Genomic DNA, 13,503 nt, shown 5'->3' on the forward strand with positions numbered 1-13,503 from the left:
TTCAGAACAAAAACTCCGTCAGAATTTTTCTATTAATAATTCTTTCAATCTATCAAAATATTCTATTAATTTACTGTTATAAAACGAATAAAAGAATATTTCAACTTTGTATTTTTATTCGTGATTAATTATTTTTCTGATCAAGCGCGGATTTGTAGCTATCACTAATTCCAGGTGAAACATTATTAGTCGAAATCGCTAAGCCTACATAAACATATATACCTCATGCTCCTCATCCTCCTCAAGGTCTTCGCTCGGTTCTTTTTTAAGAATAAGCGCCGTACAAGACAGGGAGGGTGAGCTGTCCCAGGACAGTGCTGAACACGCCGAACTCGCCGAGGACATCGATAAGGAGTCGAGGTGACGATCGAGATCCCTTTCGCGCCCATTCTCGTTATGATCGCCAGGACTGAATTTAATGTCGTCCAGACAGAGGGGATCTCTTTCGTCTGACGACGTCGTCACCTGATTTACAAAGAAGAAAAGCGTTTTAATTTCTTAAAAATATGAATCGCTTCTTTCGAAGAATCCGAGAAGATAACACAGTTGTCAGTATTGTATTAAGTAAATATACATATTGGAGTAACGTATGAACGAAAATAAAGATTATTTATATATAATATATTAGAGTTTGAACAGGAAGATTCTCTCTGGGATAATTTGATAGGCAGGTAAATAGTCTGTAAGCTGTCGGCTGATTACATACCTCCATTTTGATTGGGGCGTCGAATTGTGCGCTCGTTCCGGTGGACGTCGTCCATGAGATCGATGGTGCCCTGAAGAGGTTCCAGGGCGCTGTGTCCAGTTCCGTGGGGAGTTTTTTGTACGATTGTAACTTCGGCTCGTCCTTCAGGTACCTCTCCATCTCGTAGCATGTCTGAAAGAGGAGACAAGAGGGCTTGTTAGGAGACTGAAGCGACTTAAGTATCCCGCCGAGCCACTCATGGTTCCGATGGTAGCAATGGGCGGGGTATTGTGGCTTAAACTTAATAGCCATAAAAGATGGGGGAGGGAAGGAAACCGATTAAGATCAGATGATATATATCGCTTTAACAGTAATAGGCTCTTCACACTTCTATAGAATAATACTTAGTGAATATTTGAGGAGAAATTTTTCACCGTCCTGCGCGAGAAAGAAACACAACAGATCGCCAGAATAATGTAATCTAACGAGTTTATAAATTATCGGCACATCGAAATTACAGTCAGTTAAGTAAGAGCGTGTACAGCATAACTGGCAGTTGGTTTTAAAATATCGCCCTAATTTTTGCGTGAGTCGATAGATGGAACTTTTGTCCTGGATGCTTTGTCACGAAAGATTCAGTTGGCGTTGAATTCTTGCCTGAGAAAATAATTTCGTTATTTATTTGAGAATATGGAATAACCGTTTCTCTGTGACCCGTTTTTTTAAGTAAGAGCGTGTACAGCATAACTAGCAGTTGGTTTTGAAATATCGCCCTAATTTTTGCGTGAGTCGATAGATGGAACCTTTGTCCTGGATGCTTGTCACGAAAGATTCAGTTGGCGTTGAATTCTTGCCTGAGAAATACGTAAACCGCCATGAGTGCCGCATTTAGTCGAAAGCATGCCTCGAAGATGCCAGGCAATTATCGACGCCGGTGGTGACTGGACACATTATTGATGGAAAAGCATCTTTCTTCTGATGGAGTACAACAAACCCATGTATTTAAAAATCATTTAAAATAAATTTTTCTACACATTAACCTGTACACGCTTTTATTTAACAGTGTGTACTTCACTTTTATCCAGCTATAATTAAAGCTCATAAATTATGTTAATCGAAATCGTGCATGCGACAATATCTCGATTAGACAAAATATAAATCGCATGATATAAAAAGCGAAAAATTTCTTTTCAATACATTAATCTACTTGTAAGTATAGTGACAAATGTCTGAGGCGATTGCGCAGTCCGCAAATGCTGCAGAAATTATCTTTAGAAGTCAAGCATCCCCATATGGGAAAGTACATCGGCGTCAACGCAACTACTCGCGAGTTTGCGAAGTTGATGCTGTCCCGTAGGCTGTGCCAGTTTGGTACAGTTCCTTGGAGAGAGTACAAAGTTATGCTACTCACTGCGAGGAATTATGCACCAACTATACCACACAAATGAAATTATAGCACCCCGTTCTGGCTAAGTCTCCTTCGGGTCCTTCGTCCTGTCGACTTCTCTTTGAACGAAGGCTTTGTACAGCGAATAATCACGAAATAATAGTTTGTGATTTTAATACGTACCGTATATGTAAGTTTCAAGTGTAACAATGTTATGAAACAATGGTCTGTTCGGTTTTGAAAAAATTCGATTATCGATTCTTGCAGGAATCGATTAAGACCTTTCATTTTCACTCAACGCCATTGTTTCCCACTTTATAATGAAATTCTTTACATTGTTATAGTCAAAGAAAACGTAAAAAAAAACACCGTAATGCGAACGAAAGGCAGACGATGGACAAATAAGAAATATTCAACGTATTTAAACTTCACATATTGTCATTCGCTTTCTTAATTAATTGCAATTTTGCAGTGACTTTAATTTTCTAACATCCATTATATTTACGCATAAATGATATTTATATCTTCAATTCGTATTGCTTAATTTTTTCTTATTATTATTGCATATTGCATGATACTATTATATCACTATCGAGAGCACCTTTTTTAATAAGTTTCTGCACTCATCAACAACAGTATTAATTACTGAAAACGGTACGATATTCTGCGAGAGTATAAATTATGCCAGCGTTGAACAGCCATATTATTTTTCTTTCCGCCTGCAAGCTAAAAATGATAGCTGACGCAAGCATTCTTTGTGCACTTTGGTATCTTCCTTCGGGCATTGTCTGCCAATTTATTATTCGCCCTAACGGTTACCATCAGGAGCGACGGTTCTGTCTGACGCTATTACAAATGAAGCTATTCGCCTTCTATAAAGCTACTTTAAGAACGTTTGTTACATGCCGACGCTGGTAGCGGTATAATATAGTCCATCGAGAAATATGTTCTTAACGTCATATGGCAATCACATATCTTAATAAACAGCCTCTTCGTAGCGGACAATTAAATTAGTGTCCATCTCCGCCTCTTAAATACAGAAATTTAAGAATAAAGCGCTTACAGCCTGTTCTATGTCAAGCCTTCAATGAAAAAGTAGTGCGCGGGAACTAAGCGAATTAGGAACTGTTTTGCGCTGAGTGAATCGGCTTTTGAAGCCGCAGTCATAAAATTAAAAGGAGGGAGTGCACGGGGGGGCTTCCTTAGTTATCTTTAATACCATAATTTACGATAAGTACGTCTAGAATCAAACAACGAGCAAGAAAGCCAAGTCTATTTTCCCGCCTGACAAAGATTCTTCGGGAACTGCAAAAAATGGCTCTGCGCCGAAGTTCGAGGGCTGCGTCTAATGCCGTCGGTCCCTTCTGCGAGAAAAATAATCGCCGCCGGGCTCCTTCATTATTCACGATTAAAGTTCGTCCGGGGGCACCGTGGGTACGACTAACGGCGTTAATATAACTTGGAAAGGAATTTTATCACTCGCTTAGGGACCGTTTCTCCTTCCCCAGGGCTTGCTCCAGCATCAACTGAACTTTACTAATCCTGACCTCCGAGGCACAGCTCTATATATAGACGGCGATCGATTTATCCCGTCGACTTAATCCGTCAGAAAATCTTCGAGGAAAACAACGTTAATCGTCGTTGCAAATAGAACAATATTAATGCGTTCGAAGCCGTGAGAATATTGATTGATTCTGTCTAACTAAAGGCACTTAATGTCTAAATAATTAAAACATTTTAAGTAAATTTTTAATAAAACACTTTAACAAAACGAACAGAAAAACAGAGAGTGAAAAAAATTATAGTCTTATGGAGCTTTACGAAGGGGAATGTATGTCACTATTAAAGTGTCTCCTTTCATTATAGAAATAACAAAGAAAATATTTTAGTAGAATATCGAGAATAATCAGATATCGAAAATAGATTGTGTTTATATGATGAAAACTCTAGTATCAAAATTCCGTCGACTGTTACGAGGTAATGTACGTTATATTAATATTTATTCTGTGCAGCGTCGTAACTCCACCGCAAAACAGGAAGCAAATGCATTTACGAGGCTACGTACGACTCGCGTTCGGAGAAACGGAGTTCGACCTTTCGCAGTTTCTAGATTATTCCGGGAAGGTGGATGGCTTCGCGGAAGATATTTTGATTTTCTTTGTTTCCGTAATGGTAAATCGGCCTCGCTATGCCGCCTTAGGAGTGCGCTGCGCGCGACGGAATCGCCGGGAAAAATACCCGGGAGCTTTCTAGTTAAGCGCACACTCGTAGGTTTACGACTTCGCGGAGACGAGCCAAAGCGCGTCCTTTTCGCCATTGGCTCCGTTAAATCCAAAACTGCGTAATAATTTAGAAGCTCACGGGGCGAACCCCGTCTGTGTGTGCCCCGCGCGGTCGATACCAATAGCCACACTAACGTTTTCCGTCCGGAGTGCCCCATAAGCATCCGAATTGCGGAATTCTCTATTACGCTTTTCGCGATGAGCCCACAGGCCATTCGCCTGCCGGATTTATGCGACCCTTCGCCCGCTCTCTTCATCATTGCCATGAAATTCCACCGGCGAAATTATACAATATTTGAGATCTTGTTCACTCGTCTCGTTTACACGGCTATTTTAAATATGCAGGATCTCTCTCTCTCTCTCTCTCTCCCTCCTCGTCGCTCCATTATCACGTCCCGTTTTCGAGTTTTCGATTACATTTCGAATATAAACATAACTTAATTAAATGCGAGAGTCGTGACGTGTAGCGTATTCAATATTGATGAACAACAAGTACATGATCTCGAAGTTATGTCACCAATTTCTACGGATGATATTCCTCTCGTGGGACCTGAGCAAACACTCGGTGAGTGCGAATTTTTTTTTACGATGTTTACTTTCTTTTAGCTGACGAAGGGATCGCGCTGCGAAGGACAGTGGCAATAAAAAAATTCCACGGATCGATAGGCCGAATGCTCGTTGAAAAAGGACGATGAAAGGAGACAGTCTCGCCATTATGTTTTTATAGGTAAACCTGTAAGCCATTTGTAGCGAATTTATGAGGTTTATAGCGATTCCGCTGCATCACATATACGCGATCAACGAAAACATGCTCGTTGCTCGTCAAACATCGTGTCGTGCATTAAAGTGCAATTATATTCGGATATCGGGAATATTTTAAACGCGATCAGAAATATAAAAAGCGCGATTAAATTTCAGACTTTTAAATATCGGTATTAATATCTACTTATATAAAGAGAGACTTATTATATTATATATGGATCAAGTATTATACTATGTGGGCTAAATATATTTTTCATCATCAAAATTGTCGTGAAGCGCATATCACACCATATTGATACATTTATTATTACTAGTTTTTAGATTTAATCGCATTATCTATATAATACTATGAAATTCGGTACCAACTTTAATGTTCACATGAATCCTTGATAACAATAGTAAAAAGTGACATATAGGAACAAAACTCTCACGGTCTCGCAGGAAATACAATTTGATTTTCTGGCGTCCTAGAGGCAATTACGTTTCATTCGGTATCGCGTAATGTTGTGGTATCTAAAGACATTTGCGGTTTTTTATTTCCCATGGAACCACGAGGACTTTCTACATCCGACCAACGAGGTCATATCTAAAAGGGAAAACGTCTTCGTCGGGCTCAATGGGCGCAGAAACAGTTCGGAGATAATGGTCACTCCCTACGACCGATAAGACCCGTTCTTAATGATAACGGCGTCATTTCGGAGTTTGTGTGGGATAGAGAACTCGATTCGTCGGTGGGCTATCACATTGGACAAACAGTAGGAAGAAGAAAAAAAAGAAAGAGAAAAGAAAATTGACCGGATCGTGGAGCGGAGCGCGAAATCTGAACGGGAAAAAAGGACATCGAGAGCCCCATCTTGGATTCTCAAAATCTCTTATCGCAGCTCGCTCGTAGATCCCTGAAAGCCGGACTCTTCTCTTTAGAGGCCACCCCGTCACCTCACTCTTCTCTCCTTCTGCCCCTCTCTCTCTCTCTTTCTCCTACGACTGTAGTTTACGCAAACTCAAATCTTTACTCAACCTCGCGAAGACGCTTCGACAGTAACGAGGCCGGAATTCGCTGGATCTGGCGGTAACAATAAAATAAAGTATTTTCAAGGAGACGCGCGCCTCTCTGGGGCGACAGGCTCGAACGTCGAGAATGCAGCTGGCAAGAGACTCGACGATGGGAAATGCTAAGAGGGAGGAAGCGAGCAGCGAGAAGAGAAAGCGAGCCATCCCGGGAGAAGAAAGATAATCTTCGCCCGCGTTGGCGGAATTTCGCGCGGTGGATTCACCTTTTCTTCCCTCTCGCGCATTTTTCAGCCCTCACCTCGCGCGCATCGTCCTAACGCGGACGTGAAGTTCCGCAGTAATTCCATGGGACTGTCATTAACAGAGCTCTCGCGGCTCGCTCGAGAGCGAATGAATGATAACCCGAGCTCGCATTCGCGCACGAGCCCGCGCGCACGCGAGCGAGCGAGCGAGCGACCGTCGACGCATTTCAGCCCTCCCGCTAGGAGGACCACCACGGTGGCGGTCTGCCAGGTCGTTAAAGAGATCCCTACGATTTTAAGGGCGCCGTAAACCCGCGAATTTATCTCGTCCTTTCCTCCTACTTTCCAGCGCTCCTCGCGCGTTTCTCTCCTTTCGTCTGATCCCACCCTCGCCTCGTCCCTCGGAGCGACGAAATTTGGAAAGCGCGGTCGAGGTCGCCTCTTCCATCTCTGTCCCATCCTTCCTTTTAATCGCGCCCCCCTCTGGTTTCTCTCGTTCTTTTCAAATGGCGGTGGAAGGAAGAGACTGGCCATCAGGTACTTTCCATAGATATCGGGGGCTCTCCAGCCCGCGGACTGATTAAATGGAGTGTACCGTATCTTAATCGTACCGTATGCGCGCTCTCGTTCTGCGTCGAAGATACGAAACCTCGGGAACGACGGCGCGTCCGAGGGCCAGCGCAAGGATTTACGATTCTGGCCCTTCGGGCGTTTGAATCGCTATCTCGATTTTGCGGATTCGAGGGAAGTATCGAATGGTGGGACACTATGTCAGCCTTTATATCGCGGATCGTCCTATAACTCTTTTGTCCCAGAGTACTCCAGTTCAATATACTAAATATATAATGTCTCAAGTAACATTTGCAAAAAATCTTGTTAAAGAAATCTAGAAAAACTAATAGACTTTTGTCGCTTACTTATATCCCAAAAGAAGCAAATTGTATCCATAAAACTACATCATATACACATTCAACATTCCAATATTAATTTAAAAAATTATTTTATATGTATGATAAACCGGGGATTGACGGAGATATTTTTTTCGTCGAACTTTATTAATCTTCTATAAAAAATACTTACAAATTACTAATTAAATACTATAAAATGTTAATAGTACACGTTTCTAAGACATTGCTGGCGAAATCTCCTCAGGCTCATATCGATCGCGCGGCGTCTCGTCCGGATCCATCGAGGAAATCCTGGCGAGGCGACATTCAAGGGAATGGCATCTATAGAACGCGAGATCGTGGAGGGATACCATCCAGGCTGATCGTGTTTCGAGGCTTATGGTTTTCCTCCGCCATGCCGGTCGTCCACTCGAAAACGCGACGGAACGCCGTTATAGCGAAGACGATATACCCGGGGGTCAGGGTTAACAACGCTAACAAGCCGTTGCTGAGTGACTTACGACTAATTCAGTATATTCGTCCCCTTTCTCTCCTTCCCTCGCTCATGTCGCGTGATGATGACTCTCGGACAGATGCCTATAAAGAGAAAGAAACGGCGACTGGTACAAAGAGCGAGAGCGGCTCTCTTGTCCGGCCAATAGAATGCAATGAGGACTAGCGAGGCTCGTTAGGGTGCAATCGTACATACGGCAAGACGATACAATTGTTTGTTATTGTTATGACGTCATCTCGTTAAGAGCGCCTTTGTGCCTTTAAGCTTGTTAACCGGTAATTTGTTACCGCCGCGATTCGCGGTAAGGAAATGAGGGAAAAGAAGCGGAAGTGCGCGTACCAGCCAGCAAACGATTTCCGGGTGTGCACAATCGCGAGCGATATACCGCGATGCTCTTTAAAGAGGAACGAATTTGTGTAGGTTGATTATGTGAACTCTCGAGTCTAACAATAAGTAAGCCAGCGTTATTCAGTGCGATTCAAGTATAGCATTATTCATTCTCGTAAATATTTAATGACCATGTTTGAGTTTAGGTAAAATGCAAAATGGAATAATTGGCTTGCGATGCACGACAATGATAAATCGGTTTGCGTAACGTAGGCAGCGCTCGCTTCAGCGGTAAGATCTACAGCGCGCGGCGTTCCATTGCAATATCGGATGTAATAGCAACTAAGCAAACAGCCGATTTTTATTAGCCCCTACAGTTCCTTTGTGAGAGGATAGGGGGTTATCGTCGAGAAGGAATCCTCTTGCGCGCCGCCTGCGCTCGCCTTGCGCCTTTGGCCCTCCTCTCTCGTTCCTCAGCAGCGGCCTTCAAAGCCAGCGGCAGCCCTCGACCGAAGATTCGGAACACGAGAGGGATCAGTGCCAAGGATCATAGGGTTCAAATTCCTGGAAGAACCGCAAACTAACTGGCGTACAGTCGATACCAGAAAGGTATTCGGCCTCGAGCCAGCGCAGGAACCATACGTAGCTCACACGTAGGGACACACGCATGCATGGGGAAACGCACACACATACGTACGCATCGATCGGGACGCACGTTGCGTAACCATTCCGGTCTCATACTACCCATCGGGATGATTCTCCCGAAGACGTCGTTACCGCCATAGGTCGCAATCTTCTCCGCTTTCGAGCAAATCGAGCAAAAACTCGCCCTCGACGTCGACGCCGTCGTTCCTCGGGATCGCTCACATTCCTCGAGATTCTTTCGCGGTAGCCTTTCTTCCCCCGTTCCATCCCCCTGCGTGATGCCCGTCGGATAATTTTCCACACTTTTTTCTCCATCGCACGAGCCCCGACGTTTCCCCGTTTTCTATTTAATCATTACGATTTCTCCTGTTTTGTCCGTGAACATAAGCATGGTTAATATCACATGAATGTTGTATAATTACAAATACTTATTTAAAAATGTTGAAGTAAAAAAAATGTTAAAAAAGATTATCCTAACATAATTAAATATATAATTAATCTGCTTTGTTCTCTTTCTAATCTTCGTGAACTTCGTACAGAAAAATATTAATTACCCATAAATTAAAATAAAATAGATATAAAACTGTTTAAAACAATATATATAAATTCTCTCAGGGGCAACATGATTCCTAAATATTTAATTAAAAATAATCTACTCGCACGTAGTCGAGATTTTCATTTTTATCACTTGTCTCTGATATGGAGATTAACTGTAATTAATAAATTATGCAAATACTGTCGATGTTTCTGTTAAAATAGGTGGCAATGCAATATATATAATGCTAAATAATAAAAATAATTATTATGGAATAATAGCGATAGAATACGCCGAGTTATTTATACGAAGAAGCGTTGCACTGGACTTTCTCGTATAAATCTCAACGATTTTTTAATTCGCCGAACGTTATCGACTGAAACGTCAAACCCGGTAGATGCCGATGATACGCTGTAATGACAGGTGACATTGATGAGCGACCGAATGGCCGCTCGAAATTTACACGAAGCAATTACTCGCGAGAGAAATAAAATCTTCGATTGTGAAAAAAAGGCGGAACCAAATAAACGGACGTGTCGATAACACGTGTATTCTCGACGTTTCCTTCGCCGTGCTGGATTTAATCGTCAATGGACAAAGTTATCGCGCGATACAAATCTCCGCGCTGGCCTTCTGTCAAGTTAAAGAGAAGGTTAATTGATCGCTAATACTGTGTAATGTATGTTCAGTGACCCATAAAGATGCAATTTGAAGAAGTCTAATAATAAAAGTAAACAGATTGAAGGCCATCCAGGTATGACGAACTTGATTCTTCACGCATGCCAATCAGGTTGTTCACGCGTGCTTGCGCAAATGATACTGCTGCCCATCATGCTGCTGCCTACGTACGAGACGTCGCGATTTTTTTTTAACGAACTAGTCCACAGATGATGTAACTTACGTGATTCAAGATTTCGTATATAATTCCATTATATATTAATATATATTTTTTAGAAATAATTCTATAAATTTCGTAATATAAATAACATTTTAGTAAATATGGGATTAAAGTATTGAAATGATTAGGAATTAATCTTTATTTCATTGTCCACTTCCTAGAGTTATATATTTTGAAAAACAGCCTACTATGTGACGCGTTAGCAAACAACGAAGAAAAAGCGGTATATGGCGGATGTTGGAACGAGATGAAACGCATCGACCGGCTTTGCCCGTCGTGAAATATGTATCCGCCGTGTCCGCTCGGCGGAGTGGCGGAGTTTGAGTCTTCTATTTGCGATAAATGGCGAGGATGAGTGGACGGAGATGTCAATACGTCATTCCCGTGCATCTACCGCATCACAGAGGCTGATGAGAACGTGCCAGCAAAGAGACACAAGCGGGATAGGAATGGAACGAAGGCAATGATAAAGGAAAGTTATGTGTAACAAAGAAGAGGATTTAAGGAAGAAAACACAACAAGTGGAATTTATAAGATAAATCGTGATGCATATGGAAATGTACCTAGAATAACTAAATTGCACAGAGATAAAACAGTTATGTAGCAAAATGTAGGTATAGAATAACTAAAGATAATTGTTAATAGTAATATTATATAAAAGATTCTCGCAAAACATTAAATTTTTCTTAAAAAAGTTAATTACTAATTTATTTATTAAATTAACAAAATCTTTCACGGCAGAAATGCAATAATCCTTGCAAATTAAAATGTTACATAAGAGTAATCGCCTGAAATACACGATTTAGCGAATCTATTAACAGTGAACATGGAAAATGCGGATAGTTTATATGAAAAATAAGATCCTGTTTTGAGATCTTGTTGGTCAGCTTGCAAAACAAGACGTGACTCATAAATCAGCGGTTCCTTATTTCTTTTTTCCTTCAATAATTCCTTCAATAATTCCGCATTCTCCATCCCAAAGTCGTTTCAGCGGAGATTACTATTGAGAGCACGATTTCTTCGTTGCTATCCCCTGCTCTTTCCTCTCCGATGCTCTCTATTTCGACCGATTAGCCGCCGCTTCCTAGTCGGCAGTCACAGTATTCGCGTGCGGTTCTGCCTACCTCGGGTCTTCGTAAATCTAGGTAATGAGGCGTGACGAAATGCAGAGCGCTACCTGACGAACTGTAATGCTGGGGACTGACGATTGGTTCTGATCTCGTCTTGTATTCATGGTAAATTCATTCGCTTAACTTACCTCGCATTCGCCATTCACAATTTGTTCTATAGAATATCTAACTTCCTGCCTCCTTATCCTTACAATCAGTTATAAATAAATGGTTCAAAGAACGATTCAAGAAATTTAATTTTAACATCCGAAGATATCCATACCACGCAAAATTAAACTCCACTCCTTCATGGAAAACAGAAATTAATTAAATGTAACGAAATTTCGCGTTTCATTATTATCACGTTATAATAAAATTATTATAGGAAAAGATATCGAATTTATAATTTGTGGCATTATTTGAAGTTGCAACAATTTATCCGCTAATAATGGATGTTAAATATTCGTCTCTTTTTACGAAATATATGTTTTATCTTTTTCTTAATGTACGTATTCTCCGTGTTTCAGTCCAATTTGCTATACTTCTCAATTTATCATAAATAAGATTCTTTATATTCAAATTTATTTAACTATGCATCTACCAAAAATCGAAGTTTTTTAAATCGATACATATGTAACGTTCAACCGCCGCGCACAAACATTAATTTTCAAAGTTCACTTTTTCATAAATTCTATCTACCACATTTACTTCCGCTTAACGGCACGTCTCGAAATTTGCCAAAGCTTCATCCGTTTAATCCTTAAGTCTCTTTACGTTCTTTTTTATCTTGTAGCCTTCAATTAGAAACAATAACGTGTCGGACGCAGAACGCGCATGCATCACCGTGAAATTTAATTCCCCGTCTCACAAAGTCGACGTATTCCGCGTCTTCGTTTCTCAGCGGAGAATATTAATCCGCCGTAAGGCTCGCCGCGAGAAAGAGAGAGTTAACGTCTCGACGGTTCCTTGTAAAAATCGTTATTCCGCGTCGTTGAGTCACGAGGATCCCGAGGAGGCCCGGTAGCGTCGACGGTGCGCACAGCGGCAGACATTATTAAATTACATTTAGAAGCAGCGCCGGAGAAAAGGCAAGGGGTGAGAAGGTGGCGAAGGAAGACGAGGAAAAGTGACGGAGAGAACGAAGCGAGAGACGATGGCGCGCTCGCGCGTAGCGGGGGGTTCCGCGGAGGTACGCGGTCGCGGCTGTATATATTAATTTGGCGCCGACAATACATATTCAAGTTGGAATTCATACGCTGTCACAGGCAGCGCGCCTGGTCGAGTGAATAGACAGACATTATGGATGTCGTACGGAAGCGGGAGAGTACCGGAGGTAGAGGGGACGCGCGGTGTGGCATGGCGTTACGAGACCCACGGGTTTCACGTACGCCTCGCGCCCGTACGACCGCAGGGAGCCCGAGTGCGCGACACCGGCAGGTGAAGGGAGGATAGGCACGAAGCGGCGCGCGGGGGCCCTGATAGAGTGAACGGGGGAAGGAGGGGGGAAGGGGGAGAGGGTTCGCGTCGCACGTTCCACGGCGACGTGACATCCTATTCGGGAACACGGGCTACATGTAACGAGCGATTCTGAAACTACTCTTCCGCCGTCCATCGGAGAAGAGCCTCGTCCGATCTCGAGAGAGAGATTCTATACGGCTACCGTATACGCGCGCACTCGTCCGTCCGTCGTGCGAGATTCGGAGGATTCGTCGCGACATTCGTGTCAAAGACTGTCAATGGCGATAGAAGGGTGTCCACAAAAGGTGCGAGGAAATACTTGCACGAGGAGTGCCAGCGAAAATTTTCTTGGCAAAAGATAGTGAAGACATTCATGTAAAATAGCTGATGACAAAATAGTTTAAGGAACTTTACAACCTAAGTCAGAAATCGGATGTTCAATAAGATAAAATATAGATAAATGAACGTTGCACTAGCACAAGAATCTGTTCAAGTCGTTTCAGTTCTAGAAAACACATTGCAGCACGCACGCGGCGAGGTGTAAAGCGGATCCTAATTTATTTCAATTACCCTGCTAATGCGGGCCACCAGTTTGTAATTCAATAACATTCGACTTTCAATGCGTTCGCGATCGACTGTAATACAAATCTCATTACTTCCTTTATGAAAGAAGGATAATGTTACGGAACTGTAATCAGACGGTTATTAGCAATTGTCATAACGCAGCGCGGTAGAGAGAGCTATAAGGTGTTGTGGTCGGA

General features: G+C 42.2%; 1 protein-coding gene across 2 annotated transcripts in view; it reads right to left on the reverse strand.

The window, feature by feature from the left end:
* The window catches only part of LOC139772120 (Krueppel-like factor 6), a 320,096-nt gene that overhangs the window by 25,867 nt on the left and 280,726 nt on the right, over nt 1-13,503 (reverse strand). For both annotated transcript variants that reach the window (XM_071705660.1, XM_071705572.1), the window contains exons 2-3: nt 707-877; nt 223-465 (exon numbers count right to left, since the gene is read on the reverse strand). In XM_071705660.1, the coding sequence (XP_071561761.1) occupies nt 223-465; nt 707-877 (414 nt within the window). The remainder of the gene's footprint in view (nt 1-222; nt 466-706; nt 878-13,503) is intronic.

This window comes from Temnothorax nylanderi, unplaced genomic scaffold (genome assembly GCF_030848795.1).
Source record: "Temnothorax nylanderi isolate EJ_2023f unplaced genomic scaffold, tnyl_v1.0 TNYL_tig0001_pilon, whole genome shotgun sequence".
NCBI lineage: Eukaryota > Metazoa > Arthropoda > Insecta > Hymenoptera > Formicidae > Temnothorax > Temnothorax nylanderi.